The sequence below is a fragment of the Hippoglossus hippoglossus genome, chromosome 1 (genome assembly GCF_009819705.1).
Source record: "Hippoglossus hippoglossus isolate fHipHip1 chromosome 1, fHipHip1.pri, whole genome shotgun sequence".
Taxonomy (NCBI): domain Eukaryota; kingdom Metazoa; phylum Chordata; class Actinopteri; order Pleuronectiformes; family Pleuronectidae; genus Hippoglossus; species Hippoglossus hippoglossus.
This window is the reverse complement of record NC_047151.1, coordinates 20,353,729-20,372,918: the sequence shown is the minus strand read 5'-3', so window position 1 is coordinate 20,372,918 and position 19,190 is coordinate 20,353,729. Positions and strand designations below refer to the sequence as shown.

At 42.4% G+C, this 19,190-nt stretch overlaps 1 protein-coding gene across 3 annotated transcripts in view; it reads right to left on the bottom strand.

The window, feature by feature from the left end:
• cntln (centlein, centrosomal protein) overlaps positions 1–19,190 on the bottom strand; it is an 83,240-nt gene that overhangs the window by 14,250 nt on the left and 49,800 nt on the right. The window contains exons 17-26 of one of the 3 annotated variants that reach the window (XM_034584982.1): positions 18,076–18,157; positions 15,748–15,823; positions 15,356–15,397; positions 15,129–15,298; positions 11,131–11,352; positions 9,585–9,682; positions 6,770–6,896; positions 6,396–6,533; positions 5,681–5,866; positions 551–748 (exon numbers count right to left, since the gene is read on the bottom strand). In XM_034584982.1, the coding sequence (XP_034440873.1) occupies positions 551–748; positions 5,681–5,866; positions 6,396–6,533; positions 6,770–6,896; positions 9,585–9,682; positions 11,131–11,352; positions 15,129–15,298; positions 15,356–15,397; positions 15,748–15,823; positions 18,076–18,157 (1,339 nt within the window). Of the gene's footprint in view, positions 1–550; positions 749–5,680; positions 5,869–6,395; positions 6,534–6,769; positions 6,897–9,584; positions 9,683–11,130; positions 11,353–15,128; positions 15,398–15,747; positions 15,824–18,075; positions 18,158–19,190 lie in introns of those variants that run through there. The other 2 variants (XM_034584974.1, XR_004613813.1) reach the window with 2 other exon arrangements.

Here is a 19,190-nt window from a genome sequence, read left to right as displayed (position 1 = left end):
TCCTTTTCTTGTTGCACTGCAACTTCCGATCTTATTAGGGTCATGTCTTGGTGTGTGGTTCACCTTTAAAAACATTACTTAGTGCTCAGCCTTGCTTACTTGCCCACGTCTATTTACTCATCAATAAGAGAAGGTCAGACAGGGCAGAAGTTTCCAGCAAGGCTAAATACTATTAGATAAAGGTGAAATGAAGTAAGATCAGAGAGCTTAAGTTTCTCCGGATTTCCTCCATTTTCCACCAATGCTAAACTAAAGCATCTGTTTCCAGAGGTGAGGCTGAAGTTGCTGTTGCTCCTTGCCACACATTTATTCTCTATTGACAAAAAAAGATACACAACGCCACAAATCAATATTGATGATATGATGTCTTTCCCAGTGCTCTGGTGCAATCACTGTGCAAAACCCCCCAGAAAACTTTTAACGTTTTTCAAAATTTTACCTTACAGAAAATCTATTAAAAGGTATGTTGAGTGCTGTGGGCATGATCTAAACTTGATATAGATCCTCAAGTTAGCATTTGTATAAAATGTTGACTGTCCCTTGGCCTTACCTGATCAGTGTCCATTATGTCCGCGAGGTCATTCTCTGACATATTGAGAATGGAGGCAGCGATGGATTTGGCTTTGATCATAGACTTGGCTGAGAGGCCGCCTTTCACTGCCACAGTGTTGGCCTGCCTCAACCGCCTCCTCTTCATCAACTGCTGCTTGACCTCTTGAACGTCTAAAAGTATTTCACTGGCCAGGGCCTGAAGGGGGAGGAGAAGAAGGAATAAAAAAGAAGAGGATGATGAAATGGATATGGAAAAACAAGAGGGATAGCTCTGCCTGACAGATGAATAAATGAAATTGATCAAGCATGCGCCAGAGAGGCCTAGTACATTATGGAGGAATATTGAGTTTGACACACTCAGATTCTCCTCGGTTTCGCCTCACGCTCCCTTGTAGGAATATGGACCTGAGGGTTTGTTGCCCCGTCGATTGAAAGCTGAGGGAACAGAGCTTTGATATCAAACACACCCCAAGTTTTGCTAAAATCTCCACAAACAGAGAATCATGCATCAGAGAGGGAAAGACAGTGCGCTACTGAAAATACATTCATTTATTTATTTGCTTTCTGAATGTCTCACAGTACAACAGGGCAGCATAACACTGTTAATAATTAAGCTACGAGGGGCTGTTTCAAATGGTGCCCGAGTGAATGGCAAGTGAGACGAGGAAGGCCGGGGATGGCACAGTTGTCTGGCACTAAATGGGAGTTTGCTCTAAATACAGAGAGACAATTAAATGTTAAAACTGCCACTGTACACGAGAAAGTCAATAAAGTAAACTCCCCTTTGCTTCATTTTGAGCTTATTGATCGAGGCAATAATCTTCTGTATCATTCCCCTGTAAGCCCGCTGAAAAGCTGACCTTGGAATAGGTGGTCAGGGGAGAGAAAGCTGGAGACAGGAGAAGTTGCAGTACACAAAAACAACAAAAAAAAAAGTACAACTTACTCCTGGACATTGCACAATTTAACCAAGTACATTGTGTACACGACGTACACAAACGTAAGAAGAAACATATGAAAACGATCAAGTGATTTACAGTCACAAGGATAATAGCACATGAACAATGTTGCATAGCGACAGACGTCTCAATTTCAAGCATCTTAATTTCATGCAGGTGGACCAATTGCAGTTTCGAAAGGCAGTGGTGGTTCTCACAGGAGAGAGCTGAGGGAGTCGTGGGAGGCCTGCAGCTCACTGTATATGAGGAGCGTTGCAGTTTGTTTATGGACAAAAAATATACACATGCAGAGCGCAGGCATTCAGAAATTTAAATGAGACAGGACCACAGTATACAAAGCCCACACATATTCAAATAATAAAGTTCAGTAAAAGGTCAAACAATGGTATATATATAAATTAACTATTGGCAGATTGAACCCAACAAAAGAAGAAAAGTGTGAAATGTCTTCTAAATCCAAGAAGACAAGAGAGACTTACTCTCTCTAATGCCTTGGCTACACTACTGCAGATATTTTTTGAAACAGATATTTGCCTCACTGTTTAAAAAACAAAAAACAAATCTCCATCGACATTACCTGTTTTACAAAATATCTGTTCACACGAGAACACAGACACAACTACAAACGCTCAAACCAACATGCCGGGCCAGTAGGTGGCGAGAAAGTCTACATCAATGATCCGTCAAACACCAGAGAACTCTGTGGTCCAAGTAATATTGGGTGAGGCAGACACCTGTGAATGATCATCATAGTAGTAATGCTAAATGTAGCTGCAAATGTAGCTGCAAACTAACAGGTCTAACTAAATATAGAGAAACAGGCACATAGCCGTCATTGCTGTTGTTTCTGGTGCATGCTAATGACACAAAGCAACAGTGGGTATGCACGAAGTAAACAGTGACTTCACAGTGACACAGAGACCTGCACTTTAGAAAATCTGTTTTAGTGACTTAAAACGCCGCTTGCGTGAGGACGAGAGGCTGAAACACGGAGGAAAAGGTTTATTTTGTGCGGACAGGGCGTAAGCAACATTCAATTTAATTAAATTAAACTTCAAGTACTGTTAAATAATTTTCACTGGTGGACGTCTAATTTAGAATGGCACTATTTCAAAATTGACGAATAGAAATTATAACCATAGTCCATTTCCTGATAAGGGAAGGAAGCTTTAGCTCTTTTTGGGTGATCTGAGCGCTGTGTTTACCCTTAAGGAATACACAGCTCATTAACCAACAGTCTTTTATTTACAGCCTAATAGATATTCACTGTCACTAGTCGAGGGCTGTGCTCAATTGACCTAAACCCAGCATTTGGAATAATCCAGACAGAGATTAATGGGTGAATTCATCACTCATTCTCAGTGCTGGAAAAGACAAAATGAGGGAGGGGGGGTACATAACCACCCACACACACACACACACATCCACAGCACACACACAAGCTATTCAAATACACTGAAGGTGTGTGTGTGTGTGTGTGTGTGTGTGTGTGTGTGTGTGTGTGTGTGTGTGTGTGTGTGTGTGTGTGTGTGTGTGTGTGTGTGTGTGTGTGTGTGTGTGTGTGTGTGTGTGTGTGTGTGTGTGTGTGTGTGTGTGTGTGTGTATTTGTTAAGAGCTCTTAGCCTGGCTCGTACCACAATCACTACAGCCAGAGGGCCAATTTAGACAGGATGCGGATTAGGGCATGGAGATGGGGATCAAATGAGCAGCTAAAAAAAATCCTCTTTAATAACTAGCCACTTCTGAACCTCTTCACACACATGACGAAACAAAGGGCCACTCAAAAACATTAAGAGCAGAAAGGGAGGAAATAAATGCTCGAATGTTGTTGGATTATGCGGGCACCATTGAAATGACTGTACCCTAAATCTTGAGTGAGATGGGTCATAATGTAAACCTCTATAAAAGGTATAAAAAATTACTTTAAGGTAATCAGATGCAAAAATGTTGTTGCACTATTGCTGTCCAAGTAATTAAAAACATGTTTTATTCAAAAACAATTTCACTTTTCATTGGGGATGAGAAACCAAAATATTCTGTGTAAGAGAAGTACCTAGAAAGCGTGTGCATGTTCATGTTCATGTGTGTGTGTGTGTGTGTGTCTGTGGAGTAGTCACTACATGCAGGGCCACTGTTTAGCAGTTCAACAGCAGTGCTTACAGCCTGGGGCGTGTGCAGGGGCCAAAAGGGTTTGCTGGCACACACAAAAAAAAAAATTCTCCACACACACATATAAAACAAGGAGGCACAAAGAACCAAAAAAAAAAAAGAAACCCAACTCATAAAGACACACAGACACACACACACACACATGCACAGCCCTCCGGTCCTGATCAATACATGACAAGAGTAAATCTCCTCTGGACGTCAGGCAGTCCAATCAAAGGGCTTGGTGTTCTTATAGGGGATCACAAGAGCTAAGGGGAGACAAACAATGATGTGAATCCTCAACAACAACACAATGGCCCCACCAGCCTAGGGTTATGGGAATGGAGGAAAGGAGTAAAACGATTGTGAATTGTATTTCTATGCATGTGTGTCTTCGCATATAATGCAGCTTCTATTTTGGTTGCACGTAGATTTGCATGATCTCTTTCACACATGGTTTCACCGTGTGAAATCAGAGGAATCTGAGGCAGGAAAAGGAAGTGGACGATAATACACATCCAATGCCCCTGCAGTTCTTTGCAGATGCAAAATGAACCATACAAGGACAATAGTTGTTCCAGTAAATTTTAATATTTCTGGCATTTGTAGACAAAACGATTGCATATGGCATCTAAACTGTCGTAATCTTCCATTTGATTAATGTGTGTGTGCAAATACACTGCTGCCACTATCTATCCCTGCCAAGCCCTTTCCTGCTTTGACAGACAGCCGTCAGATGAACCATGTTGATGGACAGTCTTTATCAGTCTTTGCCAGACACACAAAGACTGACACAGACACACAAACACACCTCAGGGTGATGGATTAGGCCTACACAAAGACAATAGTGCCCATTCCCATTGGGCACACAGCAGTCTCACAGTAATGCCTTGTGTCACACTGTGCACATGCATTATGGCACATATACACATCCATTCACCTTCTGACATTTATAGAAGAAACAGTTATGGTAGAAGGCTAAGCAAGGTTATACTAACGTCATTCCTCCAAGACACATCCCCGAGCTGCTTCTGGGGGATCCTAGGGCTTCCCCAGGCCAGGTGGAATGTGTAACACCACCAAAGTGTTCTGGCACAGAGAGGAATCCTGCAGATGGCTCATGTCTGAAGTTTCTAAACTGGTTCCTTTCAATGTGAAGGTGCAATGGTTGGTGGCTACTTAATGGTTATCAAATTGGAAGCTCTTACCTTTAAGGTCATTAGCTTCATGATCACAGTTAGACTTTTGAATGACATCGTAAAGGAAAACTGAGAATTTTTTTCCAGAGACGCTGCTCACTCCTCCCCACAAAAGTAGAAATCTCTTAAATCATTGCTGTCACGCAGGTTGACTTGTTTTTGGCTTCAGAGGTGCTGATTCACATCCCGCCATTCTCCACTCCTTAAAATACAGTTGACTTAAGATACAGTCACAGCTCTCTTGCTATATAGTTGCACCCCGATTTCCTGAGTCGCTCCAAGAAGTCCAATGTTTACAATTCACATATAGTTTGGATTGTCCCCCGTCCCCCATGTGACATTGAAAACGTGTATTGCTGTGAAATCCCAACAATATCCACAGATGTCAGTATATGATGGTGACTCATTTTCCCCTAGAAGCTTTTCACTATCGAGCAGTCCAACTACATCGGTGACAGGTTCCACTCTCTGTTTGAAAGTTTGACAGATGTGTCAAAAAGTGTTTCTTCATGGGATCCAGAGTTTTTACTTCTGCATCAAATGCTGAAATCTAAATACAAATATACTATTAATGAGTGCACAAAGGTGGGAGACAATCTATGTCCCATGAGCAAGTTTTTCTTTACAGAGGTGAGCATGCCAGTACCCCCACCTACACATTTTGCCCAATTATCAATAGATTAACCCAAAAAAACGAACTTTGGATGTGGTTCTCCCACACAATATCACAGGTGAAGATCTTGCAGGCAGATAATACCTTACTGGTTTAAGATGAATGAAATTATTCTTGGCCTTTGAACCCTTGCCTCTATTGTACAGTACCTTGATGAAAGAATGAAGCTGTTCCAGCTGAGAGTAGACAAAGCCTAGCTGTCTCTGCAGCCTTTCCAAAGCATGGGAACTCTTTTGGGTCAACCCTTCCATTTGCTCCTCGGCCGTCTGTTCCAATGCAGCCAAAGCCTGCTCACTGGCTCCTAAGCGAGCCTGTAGGGCATGTATGCGCTGGTCCTGTAAAGAAAAACAGCAGCGGGTCAGCAGTCAGAAAAATAAACAGATCAGCCACAACATTAAAGCTGGTCACTGACTTTGATGTTGAGGCTGACTAGTGAATATCCATGGCTTGTTTTGGAAGGCCATGACCCAATCTGTAATGTGATCTTAAACCTATTCTGTAGTTGTAGTTGTTGTTGTTGTTTTTTTTTTACAACTTTAAATTAGTTTTGTTTATTTTAATAACTGGGGAGTAAAGATTTAATGCACGGAAATGGCATTTTCTAAAACCCTGTACCAAATATTTTCTTGCTATTAATGAAGTGGAATATTATCTAATGCGATGACAAATAAACTGTACACATATGCTGTATAATTTGACAATGCACAGGTACTATATAGTTAATTATACTGGACACTGAAGATACAAGCGCAAAAAACAACCTGTTGAGAACAAAATTAAAGTTATCCAAAACACTGCAGTGAACATTTCAAATAATCCAAATCCTCTGATAAGGGTGAGACCAGCAGATTAGTGGTTACAAACCTTTTTTTCCAGCTCTTCTTTCAGTTTTGTGCCGGAGGCCTCATGCTGGTTTTTCTCTGTGGTTGCAACATTCAATCTTCTCTTGAGAGATTCAATCAGGGCCTTCCTGTTATTGGCCTCTTCCGATAAAGTTTTCACCTGGAAAGGTAGCCAAAGCCAAATTTGTTATTTTAAATCAGACACTCAAGTTACATATTTGTCTTAAATGTATTATTCTTTAGACTCAACAGTCCCTGTCGTTACCCAGGAGACACAATCGCTAGGCTATGAGAAATATTGAATAATATTGAACACAACACCTAATTTCCTCTGTCAATCTATCAAAGAGCATCAAACTAATGGGATGCCATGATGACAGAATCCGCTGCGTGTACCTTCTTCTCCAGCTCCTCCACTTGTCCTCGGTAACTTTTCTCCATCTCCTGCAGGAACTTCAGTCTCGTCTTCATGTCCTCCACCAGCTGCCTTTTCATGTTCACGTCTCGCTCCGTGTGGCTCGCCCTGAAAACATTAATGTGTGTGAATTCTACAACGATATCTATATTTGTCTAAAGGCACACACATATACAGCAGAACAGCCCCTAACACACAAACACACACAGACACACACGAAGCTGGCAGGCACAGTGTCCCCATGCAGTGCATCAGGCATGACAGCTCATTATGACAACTAAATACACTGGCATGCTGTTTGGGTAAATGGAGGGGGGGTGAAATAAGGATGCATATATAATTCTAACTGGCATATATTAGAACAAGTGCTCTTGCGAGGAATGCCGCTCTAAGTGTGACTGGGGAGTCCTTTTTGACAAACGACATTTCGAATCAGCAGTGACACAACTTGAAACACTGTAATCGAGTGTTTAAATGTTTATTATTTTGGACCAGTCGCATATAGAAATACATCAGCAAGGGAACTTGGTTTGGGAGAGACTGATTATGAAGGGAATATACTCTTGTTGTTTGTGTTTTGCACTGTGCAGATTATAGTTCCCTAAACAGAGACATGGCTGTATTGTAAATGTTCATATCTGTTGCAGAAATGCAGCACGTGTCACTTCCTGTATTGATAATCTGCTGTATAGACATGTTTAATATTCCAGCATTCTGCACAGCTATATTATGGTGACGCCTTGTTTTAAATTGGCACAGTACGTTAGCATGTTTTATTCTGTTTTCATAAAAGGCAAATATGAGGCCTTTCTATACCTTGGGGAATTGGAACAAATAGAATAAAGATCATAAGGATGCACTTAATTAAAATGCTTCTCTATTTTTTTTATTTATTTCAAAGATGAAGTGGATTTTCCATCTCCCAAACGCATCAGGGCTTGTGTGTTTTTAAATAAACAGATGACGCAACACTGGAGCAAATGCTTTCGTGTAAGTAAATGTCCCTGTCTCCCTAGGTGGATGAACGCCTGAGGGCAGACTGGCTAAATAAATGTGAGCTTGTCCTATTGGAGTGACATTAAATTAAATGAGAGAGGAGTCTAGCCTGGGGACTTTGGGGGAAGTAGCGCTGGTTGGTTACCCCATGGATTTGGCCATTAATGAGAAAACCCATATTGAACCTTTCAGATGACTGTCTGGTGTTGACTTAAAGACAGAGAGCAGCAATAAGAGCCCCAGCAGCTCCCTTTGCCCCAGTGCTAATGGCAATTAAATCGACAACATTTATTTTAGATGTTCTCTTCTTCTGCACCCCAAAAAGAATAGAGGATAAAAAAGAATGAGGGATATCGGGTGCTTCTGCTGTAGCGTAGCGTGTGATCTCTATTTATGAGTGTTAGTGGAAAGAGAGAAAGAACTCAAACTTTATCCCGATCACTCACACGTTTGTTCCCTTTGTTCTGAGCTTGTTGGCAATATTGTTCATCAAACATGCGTGTATTGTAATGATAACAGTCAGTGGTCTGAAGTGTGTGAGCGTGAGAGAGAGCAAGAGCACATATTTCTGTGTATGTTGTTAAGAATGAAGCGCGGGTGGACGTTTCATGTGGCTGATAGACAACACTGCTAAAGATGAAAGAAGCAGCTTCATAAATAAGGCAGGGCCATAGTGCCGGATATTGACTGAGGACATGCCGGTGTACTTTGAAATTCATTTCTTTTTTTCCCCCTTCTCTTCTTTAAGGCGAAGCAGCCTTGCTCCCTGTGTGTGTGCTGAGATGTATATTTCAGAGATGTCTAGACATGCCTTTCATTCTGAGAAGGGGTCCCTCCATGGAGGCAAATGGAGTGGAAGGGTAGAAGAGATGGTGAGTTACACGTGTGTGTGTGTGCGTATGTGTGAGAGTGTGACAAGAGCCTGAGGAGAGACTGAGGCTGTCGTGGAAACTCAGCTGAGGGATGTTCACTCTGTCTGACTGTGATCCACTGGTTTTGGTCACACACAAACACATACCCACTGTGATTGTACACATGCCCTGGATGCATTATTGAGAGCGGCAGGCAGAGGACACAGCATACTAGACAAAGAGAGGGAGAGGGAGAGAAGCCAAGTCGTTCTTTGGACCTTTCTCTCAGTTGAAAGATGAGATCCTAATGCAGAATGATGATGTACGCCTTGGACAACACTTCTCAAAACTTGACATTTTCCCTGAGTGAATTGTTTATAGCTATACATTCTGACTGTGTAATGCAGCAAGTGCTACAGTCGGTGAACCATGTAACTCATTAGGGCTTGTGGCCCACAGGCCAGAGCGATGCTGTGTGGGTTTTAGTGTCATGGGCCAAAATGGTCCCTCCTGCGGCACACAAACAATCAATACACTGCTTTGATCAGCACTCCACCTCAGCTTCCCACATATGCAACACCACACTACATGACACACAAGACACCCACATGCACACATGTGCATGCACACTAATTTCTTCAGTCGTTTTTATATACTCGCTCATGAGAATATGCATAATTTGACAAATGATTCATGCAGAGGAGAGACATGCATAAATGGAGTGCAGCAGACAGAGTGCTGCCACAGGGTGGAATCAAACACTACGGATGAGAGCTGCACAGAATGTGCAAACATGCAGACGGAGACACGGTGAGATGGGAAGACATAGACAGAGAGATGGGTGAAGAAATAAAAAAGGCGAAGTAAGAGACGTACAGCTGAGCATCAGTAAGAACGAAAAGCAAAGAAAAATAAGTCATATTAATGAAGAGAAAGGTGTGAAACTAACTTGTCCTGCAGCTGGCGGAGCTTGTCCTCCTTCTCCTGGAGTTGGCCTCGCAGGGCTTTGTTAGCTGCCACCTGCCTTGTGACCTCCGCACTTGCACTCTGGGGGAAGGGCACACGGCGCGTGTTTGTTAATGTGTTTGTATACGACAGGGGGTGGAGAAGGTTTTCGCGACACCACTGATGACAGGTCATGCACAGCATGTTTCCTCATTATAGCTACAGCGGGAGGGTGCAAGGTGCTAAAAGAGGTTAAGAGGAAAGCTGTATTTTTAAACGTGGATAAGATAAGGGGAGTAATTAGGAAAAATAACAATTTGCAGACCTATTCTACTTCATTTATTTTAATGGTGATTTGCTTATCAAATAAATAACTAATTGTGATAACATTACAATTTCTGTGCATTTCTATACATCAAAAATAATTGGACATTTGTGAGACATTAATGATGCTTTCACTGTATTTAAACCAGTAATACTGCTAAGATTTTTGAAAAATAAACCACTTCTATGCTTTGCTCTTTGCTTTATGAGCAACAGAGACATATGGCGCATGACGACAGGTTGGCTTCTGATCATAACACTGATGGATATTTGAACGTGCATGTTCACTTTGGTTTAAAGGGCCCCATATCCCTTGTGGGAAGTGCAGCAGTACAAGCTTTTGACAATGCGCTCACTCAGTTTGTGCACCCCCACAGCGCATCCCTCACCTCACCCTTTTGGTGTCACCCGACATGACTTCTGCGGCTGTGTGTAACGACAGCAGCAATCTGCTTGGTGACACTGACGAGCTGGCTGTGGAGAGGGTGATAACGCCGTGGTACCACTCACACCTTATTCCCTGTGATGTAGGGCACGTCTCTACTGTTATTCCTCATTTCTCATCTTCCTGACAGGTGCTCCGTAATAAGATCAAATGATAAGAAATGCTAATTCATGTTGAAATCACATGCAATTTCAGGTGATGTCAAGTGTAAATTGAAAGGCTCAAGAATCTGTGTTTTTTTTTTTTCTTTTTTTAATGCATCATGATTTGAAAGTAAAACCTTGAGAGTGTTTCTTTCAGAGTTTCGAAACTCCTCAAGGACTGCAGGGCATTCAAACCAGTGAGATATTAAAGTGACTCAGAAATATTGATGTATGAAAAAAAATACCAGGGGAAAAACATAAATGCATGTGTAATCCAGTACTTTGTGGTATTGCATAGTAAGTAAGCAAACAGCAACAAAAAGAAAATTCAAAGAAAAGTGTGCAAAAATTACACATCTTGTTTTCTTCCTTTTGTTCACAAACCACTGTAAATATAAATATAAATATAAATGTAGCGTTTCATTCATTTTTTTGGGGCCAAATAGAATGAATAAATGTTCCAGTTATTCAATGTATTATCCACTCAAGCTTCATAGTGCATAAAATTGGAAATGAACACAATCTTTAATACCATCATCCTATTAAGAGCTTTATCTCATAAGGCGTGTACAAAGCCTGAAGGAAATTCATTACCTCTGGAGCTCTATTTGTGAGAAACAAGTCTTAGACCAACTCACCTTAAGTCTAGCTTGGAGTTGTTTGACTTCAGTCTCCAGGGCCTTGGGGGCCGGGTTAGCTGGGGAGGGTATGGTTCTGCCCTGGCAGGAGCACTCTGCGTTTACAGGTGCTGGTGGAGGTGCTGCGGTTTGCTGAGGGAAAGTGATCTGCCTCCACTGCCCCAGCTCCATCTCCAGAACCTTTTTCTGCTGCTCCACACCGGCCAGGTCGGAGGTCAGCTTCTGCAGATTGACCGACAGACAAAATTGGTTGGCTATAGGCTACTATTGATGATAGCACGGAAAAGAATAAAAGTTTTTCAAAATAGTGATGGGAGATATGATACTGATATTGCCAAACCTAGCTTTCTCTGCTGTCCTATACAAAAATGTATTACTGCTGTAAGAAAGAAATCCTCTAACTTCCGTAAGTCGTACATGAATAAGATAAAGGCAGAGACAACGTAAATAATATGTCTGAAATAGTGTATGTGGTAACCATGGAAGAGCTATGGGCTCCGCTTTAATATCACCTCTGTGAAAGAAAAACGCCTTTTTATGCTAATTAGGAAACACATGATACTGCTGTTCAGTCAACGGGGCCTAATTCTCACAGTGATTGGCATGCATAATAAAGTCGTCCTGCAGAATCACAGAGCGCTTTGGGACAAAGGGAGTTCAGCATTTGGTGAGGGGTTGGATTTAGAGTGATGAAGGATAATGGCACTAGTTGATCATAGACAACGTACAGTGTATCAACGATTTTAAACATAAGCGTCTGAGGTGAACACTTTTAACCACATGTGTGCGGTGGAGCAAAAAAAAAAAAAACCTCTTTGTCTTTATTAAGAAAATATGAGGCAGAAACACATCTCTGTAATTTGGGTTCAATACTACCACAATTAGCTGATCTGGTATCATATCAAACATCAAGAATGCTTAATGGCACAAATAGGAGACATGATACATGAAGATGTATGCTGCACTCATGGGGTAAATACTGGAACACACGCAGAGCCACACACATACACACACACAGCCGAGTGAAACCGCAGATTCCCAGGGGTTTGCTCTCTGCTCTGCATACATGGAGGTTATTGATATCTGGTTGCTGGCTGACACCTTTTAATAGAATCCCTCTTGTTTTAGGTTTCCTCTGTTCCACTGAAGACGCGCATGCCATATCCCCAGGGAGGGGGGGGGGGGTGGAGAGGAGTAGGTGTAGAGAGTGAAAAGTGAGGCGATGGCTGCAGTGGCAGTGGTGCACGGATTAAGAGTGGCATTGATGACACTTCCTGTAAGACAGGCTTTGATTTTGTAGGCCATTTTCAGCCCTGGTGAGAGATGACACTGACATGGACAGATATACTGGTGGTCCATTAGGCTGGAAGAGAGGACAGCTCTCTATCCGTCTCTCTTTTCCCACAGAGCGACAGCTTAGTCTCACACATTCATGTTGCACCCTGTTTCAGAGACACACAGAACCTTTCTGAAAATGTGTCTGTCGCAGTCAGTGAGGCCCAGACCGGAGCTGCTGGAGTTGGCACTTTTGAATATTAGCTCCCTCTCTTGCAACATGTTTTGTATAACTGATTTTATTACAGAGTGTAGTCTAGCTTTATATTTTTAACAGATGCCTGGTTCACTTCAACTGCTGCAGCTTCTCTTATAGAAACTTCTCTACCGAATATTAACTTTTTATCAACAAAAGAAAAAAGAGTGGGAATACCACTGTTTTCAGATATAGTTTTCCCAGCACTCGACAACAGCCTGTTATCACTGTGACTGTCTACAGGCTCTGTCTAGAGTTCTGTTTGCTTATTTATTTTTATCCCTCGTCTTTATTTTATTTTGTATTATTGACTTTTTTTTCTTGTTTGTATTTTGTATTGTTTTGTCTTGAGAAGCACTTTGGGGTGCAAGAAGGGTACCATATAATAAAGTTTACTCAAGTTACTGTGCCAACTCCTTAATCACTTTGTATTCCTCCCGCTGGCCAGACTTTTTATGTGGTATGTGCTGCAACTGCCATTAAAATGTAAATAGTCTAGAGCTTATTAGGTTTAGTCTGTGATGTCTGATGCACTCCCTAATCCTGTGATAATCCCGGCCCCTTACATGTTAGAGGAGGGGAGGACATTCCACACTTAAAGAGATAAAGTTGGTAAAATTGGGGGAGACGACGTCCCAGTGCACCGAAGAGTGAGGCAAATGGGAGAGTACCGATAATGAGTGAGGTTGATAATCCAAGCAACCAAAGGAGCCGGTATTTCTATGATATGCGTGACATTTCTAAGAGGAGGGTACACTTCACCTGTCACCTGAGCTTTTTAAGCTTCTTACGACACATTAAAGGAGAATTCCAGTTGATTACAAATTAGGCTTCATTTTCATAGGTTTTGGCCTGTATTTAAATCCTAATGATAATATTAAAATCTGGGAATATTTGCAATAATAATCCCAACATAAAACATGAGTGGTCACATGAGCTGACATGTTTTCAACAGACTTTAATACACCTTATCTTCAAGAGAAAATGAAAGTAAATATTTTAAACATCCATAATAGATCATAGACTGACTTGATCATTGCTGGTGATGTCGGGGCATTCACTTCCAGTTTTAAATGATATATCAACTATTACATTCGGTTATTGAGATATTTAAACGCTCACAATCCAAACTCATAGAAAGAATACAAGAACAGGGGAATAGAAAAGGAAAATAAGGGAAAGCAAGTAAGAATGGAAGGAATAAGGAAATAAGGATTGGGGATTGGTAGGAGACGAGGAAGGAAGCAACAAGGGGAGGACAGAATGGCCAAAGGATCAGGAGACAGAGCAACACAAACAAGTTTCTGTGAAACTGCCATGCTACTTCTCACATGATGGCCCCTGTGGAGGCTGTCCTAAGCCAATTACAAGCAGAGAGTTTTAGTTAGAGAGTTGGCCCGGGCCGGCTGGAACGAGCCCAAAGTCCATCACCTCCTGCCCTTTCCAGAGAGGGCAACAAGACCTGGCTTTGGTCAGTCAGTTGGCTGAAACTTTCTCTGGAGGTGTGGCATTAATACTGCACAAGGAAAGAGGAAACAAAAAGGTAGACAACAATTCCCTCTCTGTCCACACATTCACACAGCAGTCTGTGTTGTGTGTGTGTTTGTGTGTGTGTGTGTGCCTTTACTGCTGTGTCTGAGTCTAAGGTCTCGTTGGGCCTCTGCAATCAGATGCCCGGGTAGGAGCACAAGGGCCACTTCCTAGGTAGCAACACTATGAGGGCTGCACTCATGACCTGTGTGTACAAGTGCAGTATACTTTATCTGTACTATTCCACACAGTAAATATACAGACATACAGACACATGCACCTAATCAGGTGTCCAGTGCACCTCCACTGGCTGCTGCTATGTCTGAATCCACCAAGTCTCCTGCCTCCTATCGGATTAACGACTCTGTCTGTCTCGGTGTTGGTGTGTGTATTTGTATGTGTGTGTGTGTGTACATATGTTGGTGTCTACAAGGAGGCCCTGACAGGAAAGATACTGTTTAGGGGGCAAAGTGCTAGGTGTTTTATTTATAATCTATACCAAGTCTAAGAGTTTCCTACCTGGAGGCAGGTACTAAATAACTCAATGGGCGTATGGCACTGGACTCAGTCACCTTGTATTCGTCTGTGCACACAAGTGCATGGATTTGAAGAAATGTAACAGCTAGTGACACAGATTGTTGTGGAGAACTGGCTCACTGAAACATTCAGCAGGATGAGACAACAGCCGAGTCGGAGAGGGAGAGAGAGATTCTCCTTCTCTCTTCTGCTCTGTGGTGCTGACCTCCACAGGCGAGGGTAGGCCTGTCAGCCACACTTATTAAGCATGATAAGGGCAAAGGACCTGCTACAGCTGCACTCTCAGCTCATAGCAAATACGAGAGAACCAGAAAAATAAAGACAAAGAGAGACAAATAAGAAACTTCCCAACGCTTACAACTGGCTTTCCTCATCTCCCTGGTTTTTCTCCCCAAGTTACCTGTGTGAGCTGCTTTCTGCTGCCGAGTTTCTCAGTGAGGGAGTTGAGCCGTGCCATGATCTTCTCATTGGCCCTCCGCAGCTCTTTGGCTGAAAGCACCGCATCTTTCCTGGCACCTTGCAGTATGTCAATGTGACGCTGTAGGGACTCTACACGCTGCTGCAGAGCAGAGGAGGAGGAGCAGCGCTGGGTCCTCAGCATCCTCTTCCTCCTCCACCTCCTTTTCTCTCCTCTCGTCCCTCGTTCCCAGGGCTCATGCTGTTTATCGTCTAACAGGAGGAAGTACATGCAGGCGCCTCAGAGTTGACAAGAGCACAGGAAAATTCCAAATCCCTATTTAGAAGCTACTGCTGGGATTTAACAGCCGTGTGTGAAAGTGTCTTTGTGTATGCAACAGTGAAAACTGAGATATATTTAACAACTTGAATGATTCACATTTTCCATGTATACCCATTTGAGGAGTGTCAGATTCAAAACAAAACAACAAAGCTTGTTAACTTCTGAAATACTTGTTTCTGATCGACAGCATACATGCAGTGAATGTTTTTCCAGCTTCAATTAATAGTGGATTAGATTTTTGTAGTTTTGCATTGGTACGAAAAAGGAAAACGTATCTTACCTCGGGCAGGAACATTGGGTTGTTTTCTGTGAGATTCAGCTTCTGGTGCTTTTGAGATCAGTGAACACCTGTAGGACTAAAAGGAGCAGAGAAGTCAGAGACAGTTATGAAAAGCAGCTGTTTTAATGTAACACAACCGGTTGACATGTTACGCTTCCTGAGACGCAGCTCATAATGACACTGTGATCACAGTGTGTGCTCAGTTTAACGCGACAAGACAAATCACCCTGTGCTTTAATAATTCACCTGAGCGTGTTCGACTGACTTGAAGTTAAACGCTTCGAAGCACAGTTATTACTTCTGACAGATGCTTGCAAATGCCGCCTTTGTTCAATCAGTCTGAGAGCTCAGATTTACTCCTACAGCATGACGAGTGTGTATGTGCGAGTGTGTAATCATTTACACTCATAAGTGCCGATGCAAGACACCACCGAACTTCACCGTTGTTTGTAGTGACATCAAAGAACGCTCCCCGACCCCCCGTCCTCTCTGCCTGTTTCCTTTGTACAGGGTCAGATAGGATTTGATCAGTGCCAGGTTTGATCATACAGTGCCATGTGGAGAGGAGCAGCGAGACGAAACCTTTGGTTTGTGACATAGCGCGGCGTGAGGGGCCGGGGCTGTCATAGCGATGAGCCCGGGGGAGCTGATGGGCACATTTAGCAGATCTGGAGTGGGGAAAACTAAAGGGGATCTGAGACTAGGGGTCCTGACAGCTCCCTAGCAACATTTACAACAGCCACCCTCTCTTCCTCCCCATCTTCTACCTTGTTCCCTTCCTTCCAAAAAGAGAAATGGAGAAGAGAAAAGGACAGTATCTTTAGAAAGGTCCCTCCTTTTTCCTCTCTTCATCTCTCTTTTTGACAGACATATCTCTCTGGGGCTTGGAGCTGCCATGTCCTGCTGTGAAGTGGTTTGATGTGGACAAGAGTAAGGGTCCAGGCCTATTGATTCCATGGTGAGAAAAGGAGACAGAGAAGAAAAGAGCATCTACAACCACACAAGGAAGACTTTGTGATCGCAGGAGTAAAAGGAGTGGACACTTAAAAGATGCATACATTGGCATGAACGAAACCATGCAACAAAGCGTGATGGAAATACTGAAAAATATATCATCAGGTAAACAGTTAATTGGACAGTTATCTTCTTAACTAATTGATAAATTGTTTGCTTCATGAAATGTGAGTGAAAGAGTGAAAATAGTAAAACAAAGACGTTCAGTAAAATGTCGTATATGATGAAGACAAGCATCAAGTATGCACATTTCAGAAGCAGCAACAAATAATTTATTTTGTTCAAAAATTGAATTAGAATTATTGAAGGTGGGGCTGGTAAGGTGTTTGTAAAACCCTCGCACGACCCACCAATCATTTCACTTGGACTGAATGAAATGATTGGCTTGTATCCCTGTCTGTCACAACCCCCCCCCCCCCCCCACCCCCCGCCTACACGCACTCCGTCCGTGCTCTCACTGCACATGGCAGAGATCTTCACAACCCAGAGGGACACGAACCGCTCAAGCAGAAACGATTGTCAGACGTTTACGAGCGAGTCACAGAGAAGTCAGCATGTGGCAGTTGCCCCACAGTGCACGTTCTTGTGTTTAGGGGGCGTAGCTTTGACGAGAGGACCAATGGAGGGTGGTGGTTGTATCTGTAGCATATTATCGTAGTGTAGCCTGCTCTTGCTAGCTTCTCCAGTACAACCTACCCTAGCTTTAACTGATAAACAAATTAGCCGCATAATCAATTAATCGTTGCAGTTCTCATTCACATTGACCCTCGTAAAATCGTTACCCTGTGCAGAGGTTTAAATGGTTGTTTTCATGCTTGTATGGGTGAGGCCAGCTCACAGGGGCCAACTGAAACCCAGCTCAGAAAGCACATGAATTACAACATGCACTCTTCATTATCAACTGTATTCCGTCTCCAAACATTAACAAACAAAATGTGTCACAATAGGACTGTCTGACGAGTATATTGATTAAATAACTGTGTTGGAACAGCAGTGCATTGCATGGGCTTAGTTTTCAATATCAATGCTATGATAATGTAGCTGTACATAATTGAGCACATAGGAATCTTCTGAATTAAATTACAATAAATGTTGGTTAAATTCTGCTTGCAATTTTGTTTTGTATAGTATCTCAACACATCATCTTCACTCATAAATATGGAAACCTTCCCTCCAAATATAATGAATATCACATTGCAACTATTTTTAAAGAAATAAATTAGATATTTAGGATCTACAGGTAAAATTTGTACACAGTGCTAACACAGCTTATGATTAGATAACCGAGAGATTTAAGGACGAGGGCAAACCAACCTTTCGGTTTGCATGTTGTCTGCGAGGTGCTTTCCCTGAGGGCACACTGTCGAGACTGTCCAAGTACTCCTCACCGCTGTCACTGTGGAGAAAGGTGAGAGGGGTTATTACAGACCAGAAGTTGAACCCACAACACTGGTTCTGAAAGTACCACCCTTGAACATAAAACCAATTTACCATTTATGGTTGATTTAGTTGACATCAGGCAAAAATATGTGCATTTTGCCGTCCCTCCCTCCAACAGAAAATCAATGTCCCATCCAATTTCTGAGCTAGAAGTGTAAATGTGGGTGTAAATTAAGTGAAAAGCTGCAGAGTCGGGTGCTGATAGTGAATGCATCAACATGTATGAGAGCGGCTGTGGCCTTCATTAGCCCTCTGTGTGTGACAGACGTGTGTGAGAGGCACGGCTGAGCGGAGCCAAGCAAAGTTGCATCTGATGGACACACGGTAAGGGCTTCCTGAGGCACACACACACACCCTCAAATACACACACATACACACACAGGTTTATTGACAGTGACCTTTGATGTGAAGGTGGAAGCCAGTGACATTTACGCTGGCAGGGGTTTATTAAGGTGGGGCCTGGGAGAAGCAGCAGAGGTAAAGACCAGAGAGAGAGGATATAACTGGTACTTGACAAGACCGGGGGCTAGTTAGGGTTAAACCTGGTCTGGAGGGGGCAGAGGGACTTGCTGATGATAACTAATCACCACCACTAAGACCCCACAACTAAGAAATTATGCATTTTATTAAAAACCTGTTCTTGCTGTTAAGACTTCTAAAGTTTGGCATAAATTAAGCCACGTGAATACAAATTTAAATCAATCTTTTTATTAATCTTAATATATATCATATTCAGACTGAAACTAACAAATACTACACTCACTATGATACAGTTAATATGAGGCCAATCAGTCATCAAGAATTACTGTAACTATATCCACAGACTATTAAAGTTGTCTCCTGAATGTGCTTCCATATATCATATAGTAAGAATGCTGTGCTGGCATTTTAAGATGATGCTTCAGGGGATTTGTGTGTCTGTGCATAGATACTGTACATAAAACACAGATTTGTACATTAACAGGCTGGATGCAAAACAGTGCAAGTCA